This window comes from Taudactylus pleione, unplaced genomic scaffold, assembly GCF_031769625.1.
Source record: "Taudactylus pleione unplaced genomic scaffold, aTauple2 ptg000032l, whole genome shotgun sequence".
In the NCBI taxonomy this organism is placed as follows: domain Eukaryota; kingdom Metazoa; phylum Chordata; class Amphibia; order Anura; family Myobatrachidae; genus Taudactylus; species Taudactylus pleione.
The window spans coordinates 33,906,149-33,933,449 of NW_028284434.1; the positions used below are offsets into that span (position 1 = coordinate 33,906,149).

A 27,301-nucleotide genomic window follows, 5' to 3' on the forward strand; every position below is an offset into this window, starting at 1 on the left:
GGGGGGGGGGGGGGGGGGGGGCTTTAGTGTACTTACAGACCATTGGTATGGTGCTGTCGGTATTTTGACAGGAGGCCTCCCGACATTACATACCCACCCCACCGTAGTGTAGGGTAAGCCGCCATCCACTATTAGCCATGGACAATGGTAATCTTATTTCAAAGTAAAAATAAGATCAAATATGAAGCACAGTTCTTCTTCCCAAGACTACGGGCAAAAGCAGTCTCACAATTATTCATAATAGTTGTACACCAATCGTGATCCATAAGATCGAGATGGGGAGCAATTACATTTTAAAAGGTGCGTTTGACTAGGGTCTGAAAATAAGGGACTGTACATTTCCTGAACACACATGCAGCAGCTCCTCAGTTCTGAAGTGGGTGGGGGAAAACAGGAGGCAAAGTACAAATTTGGTGAAGGTGGTGACATGCACATGATTAGGTTAGTGAGGACAGGGCCACCTGTGACAGACATATCGTCAAGAGACTAGAATGAAACCAGTCTCTGTGAGTAGCAGACTATGGGTAGGGTTAGAAGAATTTAAAAAAAAAAAAAAAGTTAACCTATCTGAATAAAGGCACAAATATTGAAAAGATTGGAGTCTTCACATCATTACTTTAAAGCTTCAGTTCAGTGCACCTGTTGACTACAGGCCATGGTATTCACTAAACCAGCGGCAGGCAATAAGCTCTAAGCACTAGTGAAAAGGTCCTAGAGAAGGCACAAAATGAAAAAAAATAAAAATTATATATATTATATAATAATAATAAATTAAAATAGGTTAAAGACAATACAAGGAACCAGTTTGTTTACCAAAACCAAATCCAGTTCCAAATTACTTGTTTTATTTGCATCAGTATAGTGGTACAGTGTTCATGAGATTGTCAGATCTCCAACAAAGATCATTATACTTACCAGGTTTTTGGTTTACTGCTGTTTATTTAAGTCTGCATTTTGAGATTACAATACATACAGTACGTCAGCCAATTACATCAAGATGTCAGGCTATTATCTTGGTATCCTTGCCATGTTCCAAGAAAATTTACAGTCAAATATATAGTTTGTTTTGTTTATACAGAATACACAGAAAGTGTCATAGTCAGTTTTACAAGCCAAGATATCCACTTGTATGGTCCTTTTCATGAAAAAGATAAAAGAAACAAAAAAAACTTTATATAAACAGTTTATTTAATCTAAACAGCAACACGGACAGAACGCCATATAAACACAAAAAGGAAGTGATGCAGAAGCAAGACGCTGACTGACCGAATCTCAGGCACTAGGTTGACATTAACTACAACCTAGTTTCTGAAAGACCTAGAAGGAAATTTAGGGGAGGGGAGGGGGTGGAATTTATGGACATTGTTTTTTTTAGTACAGCCAGCTATAGGCTAGATATAATTCTAAACATTTGTTTAAAGCATGCCTGCATCGGATAGCAAAAAAAAATTAAAAAAAAAAAAAAAGGAAAAAAAAAAATAAAACAAAAAACTATAGATTACTAGTGGATTTATAGAAGTATAAAAGTTTATAATTTTACAGCAGTTGAAATACTGACATCAATATTAAAATAAAAGCAAGTTTTACATCATAACAATCAAAATACAAAAAGACTGAAGGAAGAGACCCTGTATGAAAAAACTGGGTGGGGGATATTCAGCAAATTTAGAGATTTATACAAGTGGCGAAAAATGGAAAATGGCACACATATAACCCCCTCCCCTAAGTGACTTATTTATAGTTAGCATCATCCAATTTTGCAAAAAAAATTTGTTTTTGTAAACAAGTTCTTGCCTAACCAATCCCTTCCTTTTTTTTTTTTTTCCAATTTTGTTTTTTTTGTGTGTTTTTTTCTTTTTATTGTAAGATGCCGCATGACTGAAGCTTATGATGGCGCAAACTTCTTGGCTTGTGCTCTGACTCTTTTTTCGTATTCAACTCTGTTTTGGCTGCAAGAAACAAAAAAAAAAAACAACAACTTTTGTTAATGACAATTTACATACGAGAGACCACTAAATAAAACTAATTTAACATTGCACAAAAGATTACCCATTTCTCTTACTCTGGGGGCAATTCAATTCCCAGTATGGCATTTTAGCTCCTGGTATGAGTGCTCGGAGCCATTCAATTGCTTGCATTGCGCCCTGCACTTATGTCGGGAAATGCAGTTTACCGTGACTAATGCCCGGGCTTAGTAGTACAAAACTGCATATTCCTGACTTAAGTGCCGGGCACAATGCTTTTACCGCACACAATGCTGCCCAAGATGCACCAGTTCAGTCGGATTTGTGATCACACCTCGGCAGGGTGCAAACAGAAATCCTTTAGTTGCCGACTTGCATCGCTGCGGTGCAAAATGAATCCCTCCCCCCGGAGTGGTATTCAGTCACCTACCTACTGTTCTGCACAATGTAAAAGCTTTGATAAATATATTGGAAATACACAAAGTTATTCTGATCAGCTTACATAAATTAATAGCCACTAGTCATATTACACTCGATTACCAGGCCTGCACTGCCACAGTATACAGACTCCTAATAAATATCTCCAACTAATTAGTGAGTTGAACTAACTAGCAACTTCCTTTGCACATGGAATATCAGCAGCCAAGAATTGTGTAACCAGTTTTATATGATTTTAAGTAATTTTTTTGATCAAGGAATTCCTTATTTTAGGTTCTCAATACAGGTTTTTAGTCCAAACCCTTTGAGAATAGAGAAGTCCTAATATCTAGCGACACTATTCCACTATTTTTCAGCCGACATACAGTACTATACTGAACCCATGTTGACAACCCATTTGTAAGGTAACCCTAACCCTTAAACCCAAGCCTAATGTTGACAATTCATATGTCAATATTCTGTCCATGTCGACTTTCCTACCATTCACCTGTACACTACATACTAGCGTACTAATAATGGGAAGGCAATAATGAGGGTGCTTGTGCAGGAGGGATTCTAATATACACAGCTGTGTTGGTTGTCCTCCTAAAGTAAGACCCTAACCATAGATTAACTACTGCTCTTTAACAATGCCACCTAGAGATATGGGGAATTGCATCACTTTTATTCATGCAGTGACAATACAGGAAAGCAGGAACAGGCAGGTGAGCACGATGTGCTACCAAGTTTTGAGCTTTAATTTGGAAAGCCCCACTTTTTATAGTCGACACCTCAATGTTCATAGCAGGCAATTAGAGACATAACTTAAAGATGTTCACTGAACCATTTGAGAGATTACCAGACATGGAAGCTGAAAGTGAAGGTATGTGGAAGTACACACGAGAGGTCAAGCTTGCTACACAGCATAGAAATCAGTGTTTCCCAAACTCATTCTTCAGGGAGCACTAACAGTGCATGGCTTCCTTTTTTCCTAGTTAGTGCACATGTGGAGCTAATTATGGAGACCTGGAAAACATGCAGTTAGTGCTCCCTGAGAATTTAGTTTGTATTTGATCATCTAGGCCAAGGTTTCCCAAACGTGATGCTGCAAAGAAATGCGGGAGGAGCACCTGAAATTAAGAGACATCCCACACAATCTAAGCAACACATTACAGAAAAAAAAAAAAAAAAAAAAAAAGAAGAAGGGGTGCCTACTGAAGAATAGGAGACCAAGCCAATGTAATACCAGAGTGCCTAGAGCAGAGCCAGAATGGGTCATGAACTATATTTTGCAATTAAAAACACTAGAGTGTCCCAACAGGCTGACTGCAAAGATAGCACATCGCAGATAAAATAATCAACAGAAGCGATGTAACAGATGACAAGGTGTCAGGCATTGAGGCTACGTTTCAGAGCATGTAGTTTACGGCATTAGGAGCCAGTCATAGGACCAACAATAAATGCAATAAAACCTTTGCTACAGCAACTTTCTGTAATTATTATGTGAACCTCAGCAGAAATAGGAGAGATGATATTGCACTACTATTGGCCAGCAACATTCCCCTACCTACGCGTGAGGGAAGAAGGACAGTTAAATATCTTCCAGAAGCCAGTATCTAGGAGCTGAACCACCTCTGGACCGATGAACAGAGCCCACAGACAGAGAATACGCTCACATTTAGCTATACAATATCAGCCAGGATGATGTACTGGAAACACGCAAACAGCATCTTGTTCTAGCAAGGAACATGTTTAACAAAACGCCAAAGATAAAGAAGCTAACGGGACAGACCATACAAATGGTAAGAAAAAAGCAAACTAAATAGAAGGTAATTGGCTTGAAGACCATACATCCCCTCTTGTTTTAGATCAAAGAAACATAATTCACAGTAGAAGTCAGAATCACAAAAGAGATTTGATCATAGAAAATGACAAAACATTAATGGTTTTACACTGCAGGGGTTAGCGATTTACCATAGGACATTGGTTGCTTAGGATTAGTGTTCTATAGGTGTCTGATGAAGTGCTTAGTCCCCCGAAACGCATAATACAGGACCACTTTTGATCCAGTGAAACAGGTGTATGGTATGGAAAACCACACTATAGGGACCCTGGACTGGCTTTCTATGCACTTTGCAATTAAAAGTCCCAGGGGAGGGCAAAAGATAGTATTCTTGCAATGCATTACCTTTATAGGCTAACAGAGGTTTACCATTTATTGGGATGTTGAATCTCATGCATGGGTGTTAAAAGTACATGCATTTTATGTATCAATATCTGTGCAATTTAGGATTCCAACCCAACCATGCACTGGCATTTACTAGATTCCTTAAGGTCAGGTTATTGCTCAGAATATAACTGAAGGAAAATGGTTCCAAAAGCAATTTCTATTTTTTTTTGTTCCTTAAAGAAGAAATAAAGTTCTAGTAAACTACTTTTACCTTGCCCACGACTGAGCTACCGGCTACCAACATAAAGACTGTACAGTCACCAAGCCACTTACACGGAGACATTGCTCACTCCTCAGTGATTATTAGTGCGACTACCTAAGAGTAACAAAGCTGTATTTTCTGCCTTATCCACATGGTCTCTGCAGTCTCCCTCCATTGAGAGGACTGCAGGTGAGCTGTAGGGTCATAGAATCCATGCATTTTCCTTTATCAGATTATACAGCACCATCCTTTTGTTTCCCAGTCCCTCCTTTAATGTGGATTTATAGCATATTGTGGGCTCTTCATATCATTCTTGAGATATTTGTTCCCATAGCAAAAACACTGTTCAACTTTTAGAAGACAAACAGGATTCTGCCGTAGAGGAGATACTGACCAGTAAATTGTGTATGCCTCTGCTTGAGCTGGATCTTGTATATTTGGTTCATTTAGAAGTTCTTGTATTCCTAACAAGATCTGGAGAGAGAAAGGAAGGGAAATCAGCACTGGTCATCCTCTATCCCAGGGGTTCCCAAACACAGTCCTCAAGGCACACTAACAGTCCAGGTTTTGAGGATAGCCATACTAGAGCACAGGTGACTTAATTAGTACCTCAGTTATTTTGATTTAACCATCTGTGCACAAGCCTGAAAATCACCAACACCAGGACTGTTAGTGTGCCTTGAGAACAGAGGTGGGGAATCACTGCTCTATCCTACCAAGGGTCAGGCTTACCTGTTTAATTGTGATTGCTGGCCTCCAATCCTTATCTTCTTCTAAGATAGACAGACACACTGTGCCTGAAGGATATACATTTGGATGAAATAAGGGAGGCTCAAATTTACCTATAGAAAGAAAGGTTTATTAGCAGGCAAATGTGGGAAACAAGGAGTTAGGATACACGGCACAGACCATAAACCAGATTCACAAGTGCAAACACGGACAGTCACCATCACATAGGAAGCTTTGATTCATTGTAGCCTAGCAATGAAACAGGAGAACATAATTGGACCCACAGTCATTAATGTAGAAGTGGTGCAGGGGCAGATCCAACTCTATCTTCTGCATATAGTCTACTGGACCCCCAATTAGGGAATTTGGAGGGTCTTCTACAGACTCTAAATGTGCTGCCTCTTCTGGCATCTTCTTCGGACTTGTCCTCGAGTGGCTTCCTTTTGGACTGGGGTAGTTACCTGTATATGAACTACGGGTGTCCGGATCCCTTTATTGATCCCACGTTTTTGGTTCTTTGGTCTCGACCTTGAGGAATCCATCAATGTTCCTTTATGGTTATATGTGAACAATCTCTTAATGCTGGCCCTTGGTCTTTATTGCAAGAACATGGATGGCTCCTGTTTTATGTACCATAAGCGAAAATGCCCTTTAAAGTTTGATAAAGTCTTGTCTCTATAGCAGGAATCCCACTATGCTCTTGTTCCTTCTAAGGATCCTTCTCGTTTCTGTACCCCTGCCAGTTTACACTAAAATTTTTGTTGTACAGTTACTGATATTGTTTGACCAATTTCAGCTTGTGTTTCTTTATTTGGTATTGCATATACTCTCAGGATTTAGCTCTGTCAACATACATTTACTACTCTAATACCCCTTTTGCACCAGAGTCCCAGGTCTGAACCGAGATTTGGACCAAGTTTCCGACCCGGGACAGACCCTCTTTTACCCCGTGGCGCCGACCAGCACCGTTCATACCAGGCTCTCCGGCGCAGGTGAGCAGAGCTTCTTCCCCAGCCTCTGCATGACCCTCCTACCTTACTCCGCAGCAGTCCGGAGGCCGGGAGAGTGGGGTGTGCTGCTCCATTCTAGTTGGGCCAGCACTGGTTGCAGTGGACGCTTTCAGATGTCATCTCCAAGCGCTGCTGAAGCCAACCAATCACAGCTAGCATGTGGCACGATCCGGATTGAGCAGTTTACACTGCAGGGAGACACGGGAACGACCAGTGCTCAACCCTCCAAGCTAGCCAGGTCGGCTCACTGGGTCTCTGGACCCGGGTTGATCCGTTTAAACTAACAAAAATCCCGGGCTTATGCGCATTCACGTGCATCAACACGGGATTTCAGTCAGTGTAAAAGCGATATAATATTTTGATGGGGATGCGGTCAATATCCCAGCACATGGGATGTCGGCGCTTAGAATACCGGCATCCCGAAAGTAAGTAGCGGGGTTAGGTGTAGGAGAAGGGTTAAGCTACCTACAGGTGTTGGTAAGCTAACCCTGTTGGGATGCCGGCGTCAGGATTTTGTACAGCAAGAATCACATAGATCTATACTAGGTAACTAAATCCACTTCCAAGTACAGCAACATTCTTATTCAGCTAAGGTCAAAGCCCAAGAAAGATGAACCGTAATTCACCGTCTGGGATACCTGCATACTACAGTTATTCTCAAAGGAGCAGCCGAGAGCTGGGCAACAGCTGGAGAGCCTAAAATACAGGGACTGTCAGGACATGCGGGATACAGTTTATAATTAGACATTTTAAAGAGAAAGATCACTTACATTTCGGAGGCGAGGAGGGATAATCATCCTTAAAAAGCATTCGTAGTTTAAATAATCCTCCTTCCCAAGGTGTCTGCAGAACACAAGCAGAATATGCACAAAACATGACAAGGTTGTGCTAAGGACAGTGGAATAGGGGGAATAAGTGTCCTAGGAAGTGACTATAGGTGTGATAGAGAGTCACACTAACCTATTTACAGGCAAAAGTCTTTAGCTCTAGTGCTGGTTTCTAGACTGAAAGTTAAAGGCTGTGCCCTACTGGATGATCTGCGACAACTGTCTAATCAAGTGCCGTGGTTAAAATCAGCCTTATGTTTATGGGCCTACCCCCACCTAGTGTATGGTGGACACAAAAAGCCTGTTCAACAGTATGTTGTAAATGCAGTATTTTTAATGCATTACAGGATACATTAAAAATCTTTGTTGCAATAGACTTAAAGTTACATTACAACAAGCTTAAGGATTTATAATGTACCAGATTAATAAAAAGTTTGCATAAAAGGTTTAAAAGCTAAATTGACAATACAATTTTCGCATGCTAGTTCATCTGCCAGTAAGTGCTAGTCTTAGTACCAATGGTACAACCCGACAGACATCACCACAATACTACATTTCCTCATTTTATCAGGTGCACAGGGGGTATAAAGTACAGGCTCATTTATAAAAAAAAAAAAAAAAAAAAAAAAAAAAAAAAAAAAATGATAATCATAAAGAAGTTTGTGTCTCGTTTCCCCAGAGAGGTAAGTGCAAGTATGTGAACAAAGCCCTAAACAGTCCCCATGAGCAATAACATGAGCTAGATTAGTGCATGTGGTTTATTTCTTGACAGTAATCCATATAAAACAATGTAATTGTACGTATAGATTACAGGGGGCAAAACCCGAAACATAGCTGAAGGTTACAAGGTGTCAAACAAGCATTGGAAGGGTGACATAGGTAGAGTTGTGGTTAAACAGAGCTTACACTCCCTCCGCCCACATTTTCAGGTCTACATCTTAAATAATCATCCTGTATACGTCATAACAAGAGCACTGTACACATGTCCTCCTATATCCATATTTTTGGCACCACATGGCGAGGCTTAGATGCTCCACTACGTCTAATTTGCATACAAAGTCACTAAGTGTACTAGGAACTTACATTTAGTATTTTTGTTGCAAAGGAATTGGCATAAAGTTGCAAATCAACCACTTGCCTGGCATGATCGTATCGTTTGTAGCCTCTCCAGGCTGAGTTACATTAGCAATGTGACTAAGATGCATATTTTGTGCCAATGCGAGACTCATGGTGTGGCTTAGTCGCAAAGTCTGTGATGCGCCAAATGGGGCTATTTGGCACGATTTTAGGATGGGTCTATGTGGCCAAATGTGTACAATAGTAGAGCAGATAACAGATGTAGAGGACCAATATAGACAAAATACAAGACAATCGAGGAAAAAAAAAAAAAAAAAAAAATGACAATAAAACGCACAAGCCTCTATACAAGACAAAATTTGTAGGGTATAAAACAAGTGTCATGATACAATGACACACGTAGACTAGGAGACAGTTCCCCATCAGGGAGAGCTTGCAATCTAGTGTTGCTGGGTCTCTAGAAAGTCCAGGCAAACAAGAACCACATGCACCTAACATCTCTGTGGGAACTTGTTATTGGGCAATTATCGCACTTGCATTTTGACCATGAAGTTTAAAATGCTCCTACTCTAACAAAATTGAGGTTTAGCACTGGGCATACATTCTAAAAACACTATTTACTGCAATAAGTATAGGTGGTTAAGATGCAAATTTCATAGAAAATAATGAAAATAATAGTATAAACCTGCATCTTACCCCCTTCTTGCCTGGAATAGCACACTCCCAGTTCATCAAATTCATTGTTCCATCTGGATTTTTTGTTGGTACAGCCACAAAACCCTTAAAGACAAAATAAAAAAAAAAGTGTAGTGGGTTACAGAAGTATCTCAAGACACAAAAAAAAAAAAAAAAACACACACGAAAAAAGGGAGGGGGTGGGGATGCAAACCACCAAACTAATGAATACTTACAAAAGGATGATCTTTTCTCCAAGCTTTCCTCTCCTGTGCGAGTCTGCTCAGGGCTATGCCAGACATAGTTTTGGTTCCTGCAATATAAACACTATTGTCAGATGGATCTTAAGACACAGGCAGAAATCAGAATAAAAAAATAGCACTCTATCACCATCTAGTGTCCAAACTGCTTACTGCAGTACGCAAAGCATTTTAGGGCTTGATTCAGAGACTGACAGTAATGCAAACGCTACTGCACTCACAGATCGCAGTTGCTAAAATATGCTAGTGCCTTCCAAAGTATGCTCGAGTATAGAGACATCCAATGCTGCCTTCTCATATCCGTACGACGACGTGCAACATAAGCAGCATCAGTACTATTGACACACATCAGGCATGTAAGGCAAGTCTGACCAGCCGCAAAACCCGCAGCTCTCCTGACACGCAGAGAGGTCTCATGCTGCGCAAGAGATCGCAATGACTAATTTACAAATATCAACTACCTGTCACTCACTTTGCGAGAGAATTCTGTGTGCGTGTGACCACACTGCAATCGCTGCGCATGGAAAGTGTGGCGCTCGCACATTATCAAAATCGCTCGATCTGTGTAAAAAAACAATAACACTGTGTCCGTCTCTGAATCAGGCCCTTAGTCAACATGAATTAAATAAGGACATCAGAATTCTGCAAAGTTGATCAGAAATACAACAGACTCGGCAGAAAGGCCTATGCTTTGTCAGGGTCTGCTTGCCAACAGTTACAAGACGGGTAACAAGCATAATTTCCCAGTTAGAAATCTTCCCACAGCACCATGTGATGCAATAAACATTAGATCTCGCCATAGTTATAACATTTCTTATGCAGCAAGTGCCAGGGTGTTAAGCAATTATGTCCACATCATGGCTGTCACACTGAGGTCTCAAATGAAGCCATGGACACCATTCTATTGAAGGCAGCTTCTCATTGTCACCAAGAATAGGGACATAAAATATTACAACTGATTTTTAAATACAGGAAACCCAGATAAGTTCTAAGTCCATAGATGCCACTGGCTATTTTTTCTTTTGGGATTCACTGCCCCAGATTAAATTAGTAGCCTTATTTCAGCCTGTTATGGCTCATACACATGGGTCTTGAAAAACAGCTGTTAAGGGTCAATTCAATAAGCCTGATGAGCTCAGCCACAAGTCTCTGCATTTTTGCCAAGGGTAGCGTAACGGCTACAAGTTTTCCTGCGCACCTCAGTGGGTGCAAGGTAAAAATCTGGGGGTGCAGGGGTCCCACAATGTGCTGTTAACGAAGTCCAGCTGAGAGAAATAAAATTCAGCTTAAGGAACTTAACCAATTTGGTTTTGTTAGCTACTAAGGAACCAGTATTTCAACTTGAATATAATTAAGCTGATGGGAAAGGCAATACGGTTATCTTTGGCGATACAAATATGATGATGTTTTAAACCAGATTATGGCAAAAAAAAAAACCAACACAGGCAGTCATTTCCAAATGTACTACATACAAAACAAAAAACCGCAGCCAAGCCACATACAGTATACATTAGCAGAGGAACAATTAGTGGAATGTGGTCAGATTGTGTATGGATTACGATGGGTGTGTGATACTCAGGTTGCTTTACATAATCAGTGCACCATATGCTGGGAGGCCAATGAGTCATGCTAGGTTTTTTTTTTTTTTTTTTTTAAAGATACATAACTGAAATCAAGTAGCCACAAATATGAAGGGAAATTGAAAGTTTGCATTCCTGTCCTGTTACAAAGAGGCATGTGTGATACAGACAGCAGTCCTAGCACGTTCAGTTTAGATATAAGGTTCCTTTCACGTGTGGGTGCATCATCATCCTATTCTATCTTATTAGGAAAACACAACGCACGAGATGCTGTACGATGACAATATATTGTTATAGCAAAGCATTGTACGGATCATCCCATTTGATGTTTTGTCACATCTGATGTACTGCACAATTCAAACAATGAATGGTCATTGCAATCCTTTGCAGATTTCAAGATTGGCCAATATAGCGTATAGGGTGTACACAGCTTTAAAGTTTAAGAACCCAGTGGCAGAGATTGGTCTGTGGCAAAAAATTTAAATTTACTAAGTTTATGTTAAATGAGGCATATATCTTGGTGGGAAGTGGTAGGCATCCCGCCTGTCACATTACCCACAGCAACATTCCGACTGTCAGAATATGGAGCCAAGTATTAGGGTCAGGGGGAAGACTAATGGAGCACACACGGTCAGATTTTTCCTCAGATCTGAACGATAACGATTTAAAAAATCGTTCAATCGTTCATATCTGAAAGAAAATCTGACATGTCTGAACGATGAACGTTCCCGATGGTCAGATAACGATATCTGACATCTTATGTGTTTGCAGTCAGTTTTGGACGATTTCAGTCATTTTAATGCAGTCAAAAATCGTTCATAGTTCAAATCGTTGGTCAAATCGTTCATCCGACACATCTGACCGTGTATATGCACGTTAATGAACGATTTTTTTTGAACTAACCGATTTTTGTAACTTCCCTTAGTGAAAATGAACTATAATAGTTCGTTGTAACTAAGAAACTGAACGATTTTTTTAAACGATTGAACGATAACGACGTCGTTCTAGTTAAATCGTTCAGAAAAATCATTACGTGTGTATGCAAAGTTAGGGTTAAGCACTAGGGGGAGGGTTACAATACTTACACAAATCTGTCAGGACAGAATACAGATAGCAGCATCCCCTACCAAACCTATCTTGGTAAGTGCAGCTTCTTCCATTCTCTCAATGACTACATGCCATAATGTAGTCAAAAACTATTTGGAAACAGGGAGGTCCCGTCTTCAGAAGGATTCCAGAGAATTAGCATAGGAGCGAATGATTGTGATATCACCGAGTCATTTAGCCACAGGACACAATTCTATTCGATGCGATGTTGAATAGCTGCAGGAGGGAGCTCCCGAAGCCATTCAATTCAACGCGGTCTTTGGGCAGGCTAAGGATTTCTTCTCGCACCCACCTGGGGATGAGAGGAGAAATCCAACAAAAATGCCAGGCACGCAGCTGTTTTCCTGCTTAGTGCGGTGCTAACAACCGCGCACTTTAGTCAGAGAATGCTGGTTAAGTTACGAGAGCCCGTATTCTCCTACATAGCAAGGTGCTGAATTGAATAGCTCTGGGGAGCTCCCTCCCGGCACTATTGAATTCCGCCCAATATTAGTTGGTGACTAATATTTTGGACCCATCACACGCCAGGTCGCTAATATCCAAGCTGGGTATTGCAGGATGTTGTGGACTGTACACAGTTGGGAACAGTCCTGTCCTAAACAGTGCTATGCGGAAAAGGCGCAAGTAAGCCGATTTAGAATTGGGAGCAAAGAAAATGTAACTTGCACCTTGATAAAACAGTGTTGCATTGCCATTTGGGAAGAAGTGTGCAGAGATTTAGATTTGGGAGGGATGTGTCCAGACTCAAATCTAAATTGCAGAGTAAACAAAGCGGTCTAGCATTTGCAAAAGCAGCCAGTACTTACCCTGCATGCAATACATACATTTATTTGCACCCCTTGAATTGTAATATGGGTTGTTCCAAGTGCAAAGTTGCTGCTTTTTTTAGCTTTGCTCCCAGCTCAGTCTCAGCCTGTGCCTGCAAGTCTGCCAGCCAGTAAGAGCCGTCAGGGGACAGGGCCCTCCCTGCATGCTCTAGGACACAGGTTCTCAAACTCGGTCCTCAGGACCTCAAACAGTGCATGTTTTCCAGGTCTCTTCACAGAATCAAATTATATTTTAAAAAGTTCCACTGATGGAATAATTATCTCCACCTGTGATCTTTTAAAAGATGTCAGTGAGTAATGAATACACCTGTGCACCTGCTGGGTGACCTGAAAAATGGAAAATGTGAAGTGAGGGGTCCTGAGAACAGAGTTTGAGAACCTCTGCTCAAGGACACAGGGTCCCAAACTCCACCTTTACAGTCCAGGTTTTAAGGATATCCATGCTCAAGTCCAGATGGTTAAATCAAATTGATTGAGGTACTAATTTAGTCACCAGTGCTTAATTATGGATATCCTTAAAACATGGACTGTAATGGCAGAGTTTGGGAAACTGCGCTAGAGGATTATATAAGATCACAACTAGTAGGAGCAGCAGTATCGCTCATTGTATGGATCAAGCTCCCCACACTTCGAAATTAACTTCAGGAATGATTCTCTTTTTATAACTTATGACGCGGGCACAACGGAGCAATTGTTCAGGGGTCACAGGCTCACAGTACATGAGACCTCCTTAAATTCCTGCTTTATAATAAGCCTTTTCCACTAACCTCAAAATCCTAGGTAATTGCACGTGCGCGCACACATCAAACTGGGATTTTGGCAAGTAGAAACACTTCCACACGGGTTCAGTCACACCGGAAGCCAATCCCGCTAGTGAGCAGGGTTATTCCCGGGAAGGCTCAGTGTAAACAAGCAACCTGGATTATCCAATGCAGGACCCGTTTTTACAGCACTGCACCGATCCAAGAATAACCCGAATTGGCGCCACAGTGGAAAAGGGGCCTGTCCCGGTTTGGAACCATGTTCCAAATATCAGGTCGGACATGGGACTTAAGTGGAAAAGCAGTATTACTGGGCTTGTTTCTAGTTGTAAATCACTGCAGGAGTACCCCGAAACAATAGGTGTTATTGACAACCGCAAAACGGCGATGTGCCTAAATAAATGGCATTCTGGGTGCACATGATGAAAGTAATATCACCAAGGCTGTGGAGTCAAATCTCCAACATAGGGCGGAATTCAATTGATTTCGCGGCCTGCATCTCCAGTCTAAAGTGACAGGAGATCGCGTTTCATGCTGATCGCACCCAAAGTGGTCGGGTTTAGCCGCGTAAAACTGCTAACCCCGACCAAAGTGCTGGGCGCGATTGCGAAAAGTGCCGTTTGGGCGCCCAAACAGGACACTTTTCGCTGATTTCAGCCCGCACCCCTCTGGGGCTCCGAGCTGAAATTTGAGCGCTAGCAGCTGATCGCACCCGACAGGAGCAACAATAGAATAGCTATGTCGGGTGCGAAGGGGGGAATAATCAATTGAATTCCGCCCATAGACTCCTTCATACTTTGCAAATGTATCTTTTACATGCATTCTAACAAGGCTACTATTTGAACCTTATGTAGTGTTCCCACTAGGCTGTTTTAGCGGGGCGCGGCGCCCTGCCCTCCTTCTGGAGGGCAAAAAGCACCCTGCCCTAACAGCCTGCGGGAGCCGTTCTCACCCGCGGGACGCAGTGTCCCGCGGGTGGACAAACATGCGGTGACCCGGTCACCGCCGGGGAATAGACGCCGGGCGCATGCACCCGGCGTCTATTCTCCCTTTCTGCAGCGCTTGGGGGCTGCCCGGCATGTCTGTAAGCGCCGGGCACGCCCCCAAGTATGACGAAAAGGGGGACGCGTCTTATAGACACGCCCCCTTTTCGTAACCACACACCCTTTTTGAAGGCGCGCGCACAACATTGCCCGCTCTAGCTCCGGCGCCCTGCCTGCCGCCGGAGCTAGAGGGAACACTACTTATGGTAATTAAATCTGTGTAATATGTGAAATAATCAAGGTTCAAAGAGTAGTTTAGGTCATGAGTTTGAACACAGGTTCTCAAACTCAGTCCTCAGGACCACAAACAGTGCATGTTTTCCAGGTCTCCTCACAGAATCAAAAGTGAAATAATTAGCTCCACCTGTGGATGTTTTCAAATGTGTCAGTGAGTAATGAATACACCTGTGCATGTGCTGGGTGACCTGGAAAATGTAACCTGTGTGGGGTCCTGAGGACAGAGGGTTAGAGAACCACTGAGTTGGAAGAATACATGTAAACTATGGCAGTAGAATGGGTTAATTATATCGCAGTGCCATGAGCGATGGCTTCATATGTTAACTGATAATAATCAAAGTGTAGTGGGTGACGGTGGCATGGGGTAAGTATTGTAATCTAGCCATGAGTGACTATGGTAGCATGGAGCAATTATGACCGTAGAATATTATTTGGGCATACTCTTCTCTGTGTAGCAGTGGTTCTCAACACTAGTCCTCAAGTACCACCAGCAGGTCATGGCCTAAATAATGCACAGATGAGTTAATCTATTTTGCTGGGTCAGTAATTATCCCACCTGCTCCCACAGGCAGAAATACTCAAATCATCATGTATTCTCCAGTAACAAATGCATAATGCCTCACCCCTACTGTACCAGCATTAGCTTATTACTGCTCACCTATCCCTGGCCTGTTCTGTACCACTGCCAACATGGTTAGTGTTATTCACATTAACACAGACCACTCAGGACAAGGGACACTTCAACTTCACTATAAAGTGATTTTTTTCTTCTTCTTCATGATTTGAAGAAAACTATGTTGTTGACCAAGACAAAAAAGACCAGCTCAGCAGTGTTTGTTCTGTTCTGAAAAACAATACTTTATTGGCTTTTTCCCATTGCAGTTTAGGGTTTCTTTTATGCCGATAATGATCAGGCTCACATGGTCAGAGACACACGAGAGATCTGGAGTGGCGACTGGGATGTGAGAGTAAAGGCCCCCATACATCAGAGATTGATTGCAGCAATTGTGCAATAGATTTTTTTTTTATAATCAATCTTTCCCTTGTCAATCGATTGTGGCAATTCTGCAATCGATTGAAAAGGGAAAGATTTTTTAATAAACAATCGATTGCACAATTGCTGCAATCAATCTCTGATGTATGGGGGCCTTTAGATGCTTGTACATGCATTAATGCGATCACGGATATTATAACACATTACAAGTTTTTATTTTGAAGTTGAAATTGGTATATTTCTGCCAACTCCACCTATCACCCCCCCCCCCCCAAAATAAATAAAATCCAATTTAATTTGCTCTTTTTTTTTGTCAAAAAAAATGCTAAATTCTAGCCTAGAGGGCCCAAACACATCAGACCGGCGTTTTCCTAATGTGACCTGCCGTCCGGAAATGCCGATAGTCGGCCTTTGACGATCGCCGATTTGTCAGGGAAACATCATGTTTAAAGTTTACGATTTGCTGATCACGATCATATTTTGATAGCAATTGGCAAACCAGGGAAATCCAAAATGTAGGATTTCACAGATGCCCAACTCCAGCATCTGGGGAATAGGGAATTGGCCTAATACATCACTAATTTATGGGGCCCCTTTATTTATGGCTAAAGCTGGCCACACACCAGACCAACTTACATCCAACTAGTTGATTGGTTGGAATGAAAATCTGGTAAGGTATGAAAGCAAATGACAATCAGCTACCAAACGCGGGAAAATGGACAAAAACTGTTTGAACAAATTGTTTACATCAAACGTTTAACAAACTTGTCTGACCGACCATTTTCATCTGTTTTCTGGCATTTGGGAGCAAATTGCTGATCAATTACTCCCATTTCCATTCTAACCAATCAACTAGTTGGATGGTTGGATGAAAGTTGGTCTAGTGTGTGGCCAGCTTTATGGGGGTATCCACTAAACTATTTAAACAAGCGATTGCACAATAACGATGTCGTTATCGTGCAAGCGATTGCACATCGCGCATGTTTTGGACGGAAGCGACCCGCAACGCGCTTGCCCGCGGGTCACTTCCGACATCGCCCGTACATGCAGGTCAACCCGATGATCTCGTCAGGTTCAGCATGTGCGGGGATGAGGGATGTGCCGGGACTGAAAGATTCAACTCTAGCCACATCACTAGCTATACAAACGACAGCACGATTGCAATGTCGCAATCGTGCTCTCGTTTGTATATCGCTAAGTGGATACCCCCCCATAAGTCAATGGAGAGGGGAGAGCTGTACTATCTGCATTATATGTGCATGTTGAAAGCATTATATGGATATTTGGCACATACAAATCCAGCCATACTATTGTAAGTACAGATAACTTTCGTAATCCAGAGAAGCTAGTCTGTTTCAGCAGGGCACTGCACCCTGCCCGATTTGACAGTGCTGAAATGCACCCTGCCCTTATGGTGGCGCCCAGCTGAAACAGCCATCCCCAACCAGGAGCCACCGTGTCGGGGCGGGGCATATAGCTTCGGTGAAACAATTACCAGCAAATGAAAAGAAGCAGTGTGCATGTGCAGAGAAAGCTTGGGGGCAGCCCAGCATCTCCGTAGTGCTGGGCACACCCTCTACAGAGATGAAGAGGGGCACGTTTCAAGGACACACCCTATTTTCTGATGCACACTTTCGTCGTGCATTGAAGTGCCATTTTCTGACAGGGGCTCAGTCCCCTGCCTGCCCCAACGGGAACACTAGAGAGTTTCCCAAACACCGCCATTCCAGTCTAGATTGCTTGAGCTCAGATAGTTAAGTCAAGTTGTACTAATTAAGTCACCTGTGCTCAAGCATGGATATCCTTAAAACCTGGTCTGTAATGGCAGAGCTTGGGAAACTCAGCTTGTGACTGCAGAGCCTAATTTGTTACAGAAAACCAAGACTTGCCCCCTAACTCACAACTAATTAGGTGTTGCCTAAACTACCCCAACAGATTACATAAGGCATTATGGTGCATGGTTGACATAATGGTTAGCATTTAAGCTTCACAGCCCTGAGGTCTTAAGTTCAATTCCTAATCAAACATGGGGAGTTCATCTGTCTCTCTTCCCCCCCCCCCCCCCCCCCATGTTTGCATAGGTTTTATGAGTGTTTCGCCAAAAACATTAGTGGGTCAATTGCCAGCTAACAAAAATAATACAATCATCCATAGTGTGTATTACATGTCCAAGTAATAGGAAAAATAGATTGTAAGCTCCAGTGGGGTAGGTAGGTTTAGAAGAATCTGTTAAGAGGACAAAAGAGTAATTCTGCTTTTTCATCATCCCTGGGTATGAGCCTTGATGTACCCAGTCAAGCAGCATGTTAAGGAATCAGAGGTCTATTTGAAGCAAACTGCTCTGTGCCGCTTTCAACATCTATAGCAAGCAGTGAGCTTACCAATGGGCAAGTGGAGGCTACTGGGCAATCTAATTAGATCTACCTTAACAGATTCAAATCAACTGGATCAGGTTTTATCTGGCATAATATGGCCCCATGCAGAACAATCGTCCATCAATTTAGGTTACAGCAAAACCATCAAATCCAACATGTGTGGCTATGTCATCATAACTAACAGCAGCTAGAATCACAAGACCATGCATCACCTCACAGGTAACCACACTGTTTATTTAACGTACATAAAAGGGGGCCATCTATGCTTTGTTGTTTTAAAGCCTCCCACACCAATACTTGGCATTTTGGTGGAGGTCTCTCTTCTAGGACTCTCATTTTGTCCAGTTCAGCAGCCTGCCATTATTTACACACAATGGGTTTGTTCCGCTGCTTTCATACTCATCTGAGCGTCGGAACCAGTTCCTAATTTGGTTACCCAGTCAGGGCCATGTGTCACATGCTTTAATGGGTCATAAATTAAACAGTAACATCATAAACAAAGATGTTAGTGGTCTGACTACTGGGTCATTCACTCCAATAGGAAGGGGGTAACCTTTTCTGCTCTAATTTAAGAAAGAAGACAGATTGGGTTCATTTGAGGACGGTCAGATCTACTAATCTAAACAGACTAACAGGGGTATTCCACATCCACATTGCTGATTTTCCTGGGATAATGTATCAGGTGCGCGCCCGCTTTATCCCCGTATTCAATTAAAAAGCGGGAGCCGGCGAAATAGGATCGGCAAAAAACAAAACAAAATGGGATTTACCTGGAATAAATTGTAGGACCCCCTAAATCTGTCAAAATATGGGGGATAACTATGGGTAGCCCCGATTTAGCCTGCAAATGAAAGTTGGGGTTTTAAATAGCTGAAGCAGGTGTTTTTTTCCCAACATTGAAGAAGTGTTGCAGAAGAGCACTTGTTATTTTTTTCGTTTTTTTAGTGGCCCCATCAAATTTGGGCTACATGAAAATGGGTACTAGCATATTTTTATGTCCCTAAAAGGAATTAAAAAAAAAAATAAAAAATCTGCAAAAATGCACCTGCCGCTAATAGCCTATTCTAGAAAACACCTGCCACATATTTGCAGAATAGCCCTGAACCTGTTTCCCCATATTTAAACACTTTCATTTTTTTTTACCCCAATTTTTAAATAATTTTTTTGGGGTGTCCCTAATTTTTTTTTTTTATTTTACTTTTTTTGACAGTTTATTTTAAAATGACATTCCCAGGGTTGCAGGCTATTTTTTTTTTTTTTTTTTTTTTTTTTTTTTTAAGCCTGCATCCCTAAACCTCAATTCTGCACTTTTTTTTCACCACCTATTCAGTGGTGAAAAGTTATCCCGTTTTTTTTTTCAAAGACTTTTCGAACTTGCGAAAAGGCTTCGAAATTGCATTTGGGGATAATTGACATCGGCGAAAATGACGTCATTTTCGCTCCAAATTGAATACCCCTGTAATACTATTTTAAGACAAAGCCCCTGCTTCAACCCGGCTCGGACCCGGGACACAGAGCACTGATTGAAGCCAGGCTACCCCTTTTACACATTGGCGACAAGCCGGGTTATTCCCAGGTCTTCCGTCAGGCAGCAGTGAAAGCTTTGACATGTCATCTCCAAGTACCACTGAATCAGCCAATCGGAGCCTTTTAGGCATGACCCGGGTCATCGCGACCCAGGATATGCCATTCAGTCTAGAGGTCAGCTGGGTCGGACCCAGGAGTAACCCTGCTACAGAGTAGGGTCGCAGTCCCAGGACTCCGACCCAGGTTGGCCCCTTTCACAGCCTACACCCGGGTCGGTGCGCGTGCACTGGCTAAATCCCAGGTATTTAGTGAGAAAGGGGTATAACTCACCTAATTGAGCTGTGGATAGCCATCAGAAGATTAATTGGGCGAGTTAGTGTATTACTTCTATTATAGAATTTTCTCATTGTACATGGAGAAGCCATCTACTAAGACTAGAAGACAACTATAGTTGCCGGCCAAGGTGATCATGAATACAAAAGTAAAAGGGCAAATGCTTGTATCAAAACCATTCATTTGGGCCTTATAAACCTATGCAAAATTTCCAATCAAATTTGTCCTCATGTTTAGCCTTAAACCCCTCCCACACATTGGTATATTCAGATACATTATGTGGACACCGCTTCTAATTAGTGTGTTTGACCATTGCAGCCACACCCATTGCTAACAGGTGCAGAGACAACAGGTCACAAAGGGATAAACCACACAAGCTCACAGAATGATATCAGATGCTGAACTGCTTTGCGCATAAAATGTTTCCTTGGGGGCCACACACCTTTTAGGTATTCCAAATTGCCTTTGGAAGCAATGCTAGCACACAAACTGCTCACTGAGTATCAGAGATGGGGCTTTCAATGGCCAAGCAGCTGCAGATCACTATAGGCAAAGCCAAATGTCAGCAGGAATGGTGTAAAAACTCACTACCATTGAATTCTAGAGCAGTGGAAGTCTCATCCACGATGTGCCATTCTGAAATGCACTTGACAGTGATCGCACAGAACTAAATCACAGAGTCAGTCTGTCAGATAAATCTAGGTTTGGCAGATGCCAAGAGATGCTGTATTAGTGATAGTTCTAGGTCCTGTGCACGGCAGGGCGCTGGACCATAGAAAGGGCACTAGAGTGCACACCTGAAAAAGGGACATGGCCATGAGGAAAGGGGGTGTATCCCTAAGACACGCCCCATTGTCACCACTCTTGGGGGCGTGCCCAGTACTTAGACATGCAGGACTGGCGCCCCCCCCGCACCGCAACTCCCGATACAATTCTTTAAACAGGTTACAGTGTTCTCCCCAGAAATTTTTTCCAGCCGGGTGGCATCAAAAAGTAGCCGGGTGGGGGGCCTTCACAATTATGCGCGAATTGGGAAAAGGGGTAACTCCCTTACCAATCCAGTCCGACAGGTCTCAGGCTGCTCCCCCACTGGCTCTTTCAAAAAGTGCCCATTATGCAGTGCCCCCTGTATTTGTGCCCTTTATGCATTGCCCCCTGTAGTTTAGCTTTGCCCTTATGCAGTGCCCCCAGGCTGAAGTAGTGCCCCCAGACTGGCCCCTTATGCAGTACCCCCAGGCTTAAATAGTGCCCCTTATGCAGTGCCCCCAGGCTTAAATAGTTTCCCTTAGGCAGTGCCCCCCAGACCCTTCCTGGCCCTGGTCCCATCCCAGAACTTACCTTTACTTGCTGGCCGCTCGTGCTCAGACTCCCACTGCCTCGTGCTGACTGGATCTAACTAGATCCAGCAGGTGTGCGGGGCAGGCTCATGACATCATTGGAACCGCTTGCCCCTGAAGCAATCAAGAGGCTTCTTTAGCCTCCGGTCACTTCAGAGACCAGCGTTCCACAGCAGGGGTCGGCGGGGGAAAAGTGCCGGGTGGCAGGCTGTTTCTGCCGGGCGATGCGCCCGCAGAAAAAACAGCCTGGGGAGAACACTGAGGTTAGCAGCTTTGTGCAGCAAAACACTGTGCTTGCAGCCACATTAAATACTAATGGATGCCCAAATGGAAAAGCAATTGAATTGCTCCGCCAGGTGCCTATTCGTATAGAAGCCCAGTAGGGGGCGTGCAGAACATTTGAATTGCCCCCACAGACTGGAACAAGGTAACTTTGCTACCAGGAAATAAATTCACAGGAAGCTTTTCTCATCATATAGTGTATGTTAAACATTAGCTTTCCATTACTGAAATCATGGTTTAAATCCAGATGCAGAGGAAACGCAGATCAGCTCGCCAGTGTGTTTGCACAGATTTGCACGAAGCCGGCACTTTTGTCAGATTTCTCCTAGCACGCCCAGAGGGGTGAGAGAAGAAATCCTTCAGTCAGAACAAACATCGCACTGAATTAAATAGTTCCGGGAACTCCTTCCCGGGGCTATCATCGTTTTTAATTGAATCTCGGCCAAAGCATCATTAGCATATTTAACCCCACTAGGGATGTATATCTGAAGCCGAAGGTTAGCAACCATCAATGTTCCAGAGCCAATCGAAGTTTTATCCATCAAATTGTTTTCAATGGTTTCAATTGGAAAGGATGCAGCTTTCCAATGCCCATCTGATGGCTGACAACATTGCATGCAGCCACCCAGAACTGGTGTCTGCAGCTCAGCTTGTGTGTGCAGCGCCAATCTCTTCTGCACATGGTAACCCTCGTTTTGATGAAATGGCTAGCAGCGATCACATCACTTGATTTGATGTCAGAAACATGGCAACCATTCGATAAAGGCCTTCAAATGTCCATCCCTGAATCAAACAGGAGGTAACAAGATAGAGAACAAGTGTGTGCCAATGTTATAGTCTGAGGTAGAGAAGTTAAAATCTTTCAGAAGGATTGGCACAATTTCAGTCTTCAGACATCTTCTTGCCTTTTAAGAATACTATTCCCAGCACTTAAGCACAATATTGTTCAGCACCACATTTCTTCAACATTCTTTCCAAACCCAATATAGAAGTGACCAGGCACCATTTAAAAAATAAATAAAATAATAATAATTTTTCCATAAAACAGGTACACCTAGCACACAATTCTACATCTATTCTGCATTATAAGCCACTACCTTCATGTGTTTTCCCCTTTACACAAGCATTAAATATAGTCCAAAAGGCCATCCTTCCTGCTTTATAGTGATGGAACTTTATTTCTTAACCAGTTGCCATCTGCACAGATTCTGCGTGGGTTTCCTTCCACAGGTCAAAGACATACCAGGAAGTTACCGTTTTTCAAACCAAGGGCGGTATTCAATTAGTTTCGCATCCGCAGAAAAAAAAGTTTTGCCAGCCCGACTTCCCGCCGACATCGCGTATTTTGGAAGCGGAAACTTATGCATGGCCCCGCTATTTGCCGTATTCTACAAACCATGCGAAACAGTCAAGCAGCGGAAAGTGGTCAGAATTGGGGAAATCAGCCTGAACCCCCCAAAAAGATGCACTAACATTGGGGATCAATGTAGATGTGTCCGAATAGCCCTAATAAAAGTGTTTGGGGTACTTAAGTTGTTTCAATAGCTTCTTATTAGCGTCTTTGCACAAGTGGTGAAGAATGGCATTAAGCAGTATTGTTTGGTGAAAATAATTAGTCCAGTCAAATTTGGGGTACATGAAAATGAGTGCAAGCATATTTTTAGGTCTCTAAATTGAAGTTTAAAAAAAAAAAAAAAAAAAAAAAAAAAAACAACCTGTTGCATGCACCTGCAATCCCAAAAGCACCTGTCCCATCCTTACAGACCCCCAAGACTGCTATTTTGTTAGTTTTTATGCTTGTCCCCCTCACTTTACTTTTTCACCTCCAAAATGAAAGTACTTTTTTGGGGTGCATTTGTATGCCAGTAACAGGAAAAGTCAAAGTGGCAGCGGACAAGGGACCGTAGTACTTGGGCAAAGTTCTGATTCTACAACTAAAATAATTTGGTACTATATAAAAGTAAAGTTGTACTCCAGAACACTTACTAATAACTACATTGCTGCTTGATTGCGTAGGTGCTAATCTATATAACCCTCCCATTGCCACTTCACATAGGCTTTACAACAGAACACTTATGACAAATTTAGAAATTGCCACCACTCAAACCCCTCACCCACCCCCACCCCCCCAGTGTAATTGCTTATTAGACATTGATGCCACTTTCAGAAGAACCTACTCTCTTTTTCAAAAATGAAACAAAAAATTATTCTAAGGAGCCATTAAGCCTTTTCCCACCAAAAACATAAAATGAAGACTGAAATAACTACAACAGATGAGTGGATATAGTTGCCAGTAGTATTTCTAATGATGCTGGGCATTTCCTTCAAATATAAATAAGCCAATCACTGACTATACTACCACTCAGAAAAGCCCATCTCTAAGCTTTCCACACCAAACATGAGCGAGCATCTTGGACTTTTTTGGGCGGAATTCAATTGATTTTGCGGCCCGCATCTCCCGTCTAAAGTGACAGGAGATCGCAGGCCGCTATTCAATTTTGCCAGCGTTTCACACTGATCGCACCCAAAGTGGTCGGGTTTAGCTGCGTAAAACTGCTAACCCCGACCAAAGTGCTGGGCGCGATCACGAAAAGTGATGTTTGGGCGCCCAAACATGTCACTTTTCGAACATTTCAGCTCTCATCCTCCAGGGGCTGCGAGCTGAAATGTAGCGCTTGGCAGCTGATCGCACCCGACAGGAGCAAGAATAGAATAGCTCCGTCGGGCGCGATAGGGGATGAAAAGAATTGAATTCTGCCCTTTGAAAGAATACTGCTCAGAATGCACCAGCACTATACTGGGCAGAAACTCAACAATTCTGACCATTCCTACATAAAACTAATCCGACCGTTCCAAATAAGGGAATTTGAGTTTTTTTTCCTTTTAGTTAGGAAACAGGTCCATCAAGGTTTCCTAAAATGTGTGCAGATCCAGAGGAAGCAAACACCCCAGGGGCTGTTACACCTTGTATAGGTGTAAGTGTGTCAGTGTGCAGGGAGATGTCAGAGGCAGGGCCAGGTTGGATAAGTGTCAAAATTGTGCAGGAGGAAACAGTGCAGTGTGTGTTCGGGGGAGAACAGCTTTCCAAGCCAGCATCAGGTAACAAGCTATAGGGTTCAATTCAATGCGATGCTGAATAGACTCGGGAGGGAGCTACCAGAGATATTCAATTCAGCGCGCCATCTGATCTGACAGTTGCTAGTTAAGTCAGAGAATACCTGTTCTCACAACTTAACCTGGGTCACAAGAAGCGACATTCTCCAATCAAAGCACCGGCCGCAAAGCTGTTGTCGCCGCGCTAAGCCAAAAAACAGCCTCACATCCGGCACTCTTGTCAGATTTCAACTCGCACCCTCAGGGGGTTGCGAAAAGAAAACCTTTAGTCTGACCAAACAGCACACTGAACTGAATAGTTCTAGGAGCTCCCTCCCAGGGCTATTCATCATCATGCTGAATTGAATCGAAACCATAAACAGAAACAGGACACAGGTGTGGGGTAATAAGGAATGTGCAGGAGGGACTGGTGCACAGTGTGGTTGAAGGCTTAGTGGTGCTCCAGGCTAGCATGTGGAGCGGAACTATAGTCATACAATATATACAAGGGGCACAGGTGTGGGGTAACCAGATGTGTAGGATGGGCTGGCACAGTGGGGGTGAAGCAGGAGCAGTGTTCCAGTCCAGCATGAAGTGAGGAGCTATAGGGGAAAGGGCAAGGTGTGTGGGGGGGAGCAATGGATCAGGCCAGCAGGAGGTGAAGAGCTACAGACATCATACCCAGGGCACAGGTGAGAAGGTGCAGTGCACCAGGCTGGCATAAGGCAAGGAGCTATAGACATATACAGGGCACAGGCGTGTGTGTGTGTAGCAGTGCACCAGGTCAGGAGTTCTAGACGGACATGACAGATACAGGGAACAGGCGTGGGGGAGCAGTGCACCAGGCCAGCACCAGGTGAGGAGCTATAGTAGACAGGCATGACAGATACAGGGAATAGGGGGGGGGGGGGGTAATGGGAAATGTGTGGGGGGAGCAGTGCATCAGGTGAGAAGCTACAGACAGACATGACAGATACAGGGGACAGGTGTCACACGGGCAGGGCCGGGGCTGCAGGTAACCATGGGCAGCGGAGGCGCCGTGGTTAGGATGGTGATGGTAATGAATGGGAGAGGGGGCGCCATGGGGTACGCGGGGTCTCCTCCTCCTCTCCCTGTGGGGTAAATGAGCGGGCACAGCACATGGGCAGTAGCCGGGATCACCGGGGTCCCGCCGGATGTTGGCCGGAATCAGGGGGGCAGCGGCCCCAGCTCACGATGCAGCTCCCCCCATGTCACCGCGATGCCGGGAGAGGGGTGGAGGCTCCGGTGCTCCCTCTCTCTGTGGCCCCCCCGGGCCCGCTCACCTGCAGTGGCTTCACCCCCTGACAATCCGGGTTCCGCTGCGGCGACTGCTCTTTGTCTCGGGACAAAGCCCCTGAAGTTTCCCTCCTGAAGCGGTACTGAGCCTGACCCAGACTAAATAGGACCTCATGTCACAAGGACCCCAGGCTTGGGCTGCCCCGGTACATGCCTGCACGGGGAGACTCCCCGCCAGAACCCCGGGTGCCACCCAGCCCGGCGGGCGTGTTACGCTATACACAGAGGGCAGCAGCCCGCTAGATGACAGGATCAATCTCCTCCACCACTACTACCCATCCCGCCAGCGTGCCCCCGCCAGACATAGGGGACCCGGGTCCTGATCTATCACAAACAGCTGGTGACAGAAAGTGACTGCAGCATTAATATTAGGGCGGTTACATCGCCCCCTGAGGCTGATCAGTAACTATTCACATTTTATTTGATAGAAATTTAAAAAAAATTGGCGCAGGCAACTCCTAAGACAGCTACACACTTAAAGGAGCCGCGTTCTAAATATTAGGGACCGTCTGCAAAGCGACAGTCGGGATGAGGTACTAGGCCCCGGGGAATGTGTACCAAGCTGTAGCTAGGAGTCCGCCGCAAATAACCGCCTGTTTGCACAATATATTGAGAGGGCAGTCGGCCAGTCATCGATATATATCGAAGAATAGGGGCGGGGCTCGTGTATTGATCCGATAGTACGGTGCGAGGCCTAAAATGGCTAAGGGATTTTCCTCGTCCGTCAACGGGAGCCCGGCTCCGGCGCGGAGAGAGCCCGCCTCTGATTGGCGCTAACACCATGGAATGGGCGGAGATTAGATATACGGATCAATCACGGGAGCCGTAAGAAAGGTGCATCTTTGTGGGAGAGAGCAGAAGGGAAGAGTGCAGATGGTCCCTAAGTGTTACCTGATAGGAGCCATGTAATATGAGCTGTAATATATGGGGAATAGAGATGGCCACACTGGAATGAGGGTAGATGATCAGTACAAATTGACTATAGTCCCCTATATTTAATAATATTGGCTAAAGAAAATAGAGGTATAAAGGAAACAGTTGTGATTGGTAATGATTGTTGTGGTTTGTTTAGTGACAATGTAGCTATTGTTTGTTTT

General features: G+C 43.6%; 1 protein-coding gene across 1 annotated transcript; it reads right to left on the minus strand.

Annotated features, from left to right (window-relative positions):
• Nucleotides 1-1,167: 1,167 nt before the first annotated feature.
• On the minus strand, nucleotides 1,168-26,349 carry UBE2I (ubiquitin conjugating enzyme E2 I). Its single transcript, XM_088452011.1, has 7 exons — nucleotides 26,192-26,349; nucleotides 9,368-9,444; nucleotides 9,153-9,236; nucleotides 7,323-7,395; nucleotides 5,546-5,655; nucleotides 5,208-5,287; nucleotides 1,168-1,949 (listed from the first exon to the last, which is right to left on the minus strand). The coding sequence occupies exons 2-7, from the start codon at nucleotides 9,431-9,433 to the stop codon at nucleotides 1,886-1,888; spliced, it is 477 nt and encodes a 158-aa protein (XP_088308137.1). The 5' UTR covers nucleotides 9,434-9,444; nucleotides 26,192-26,349; the 3' UTR covers nucleotides 1,168-1,885.
• Nucleotides 26,350-27,301: the final 952 nt, after the last annotated feature.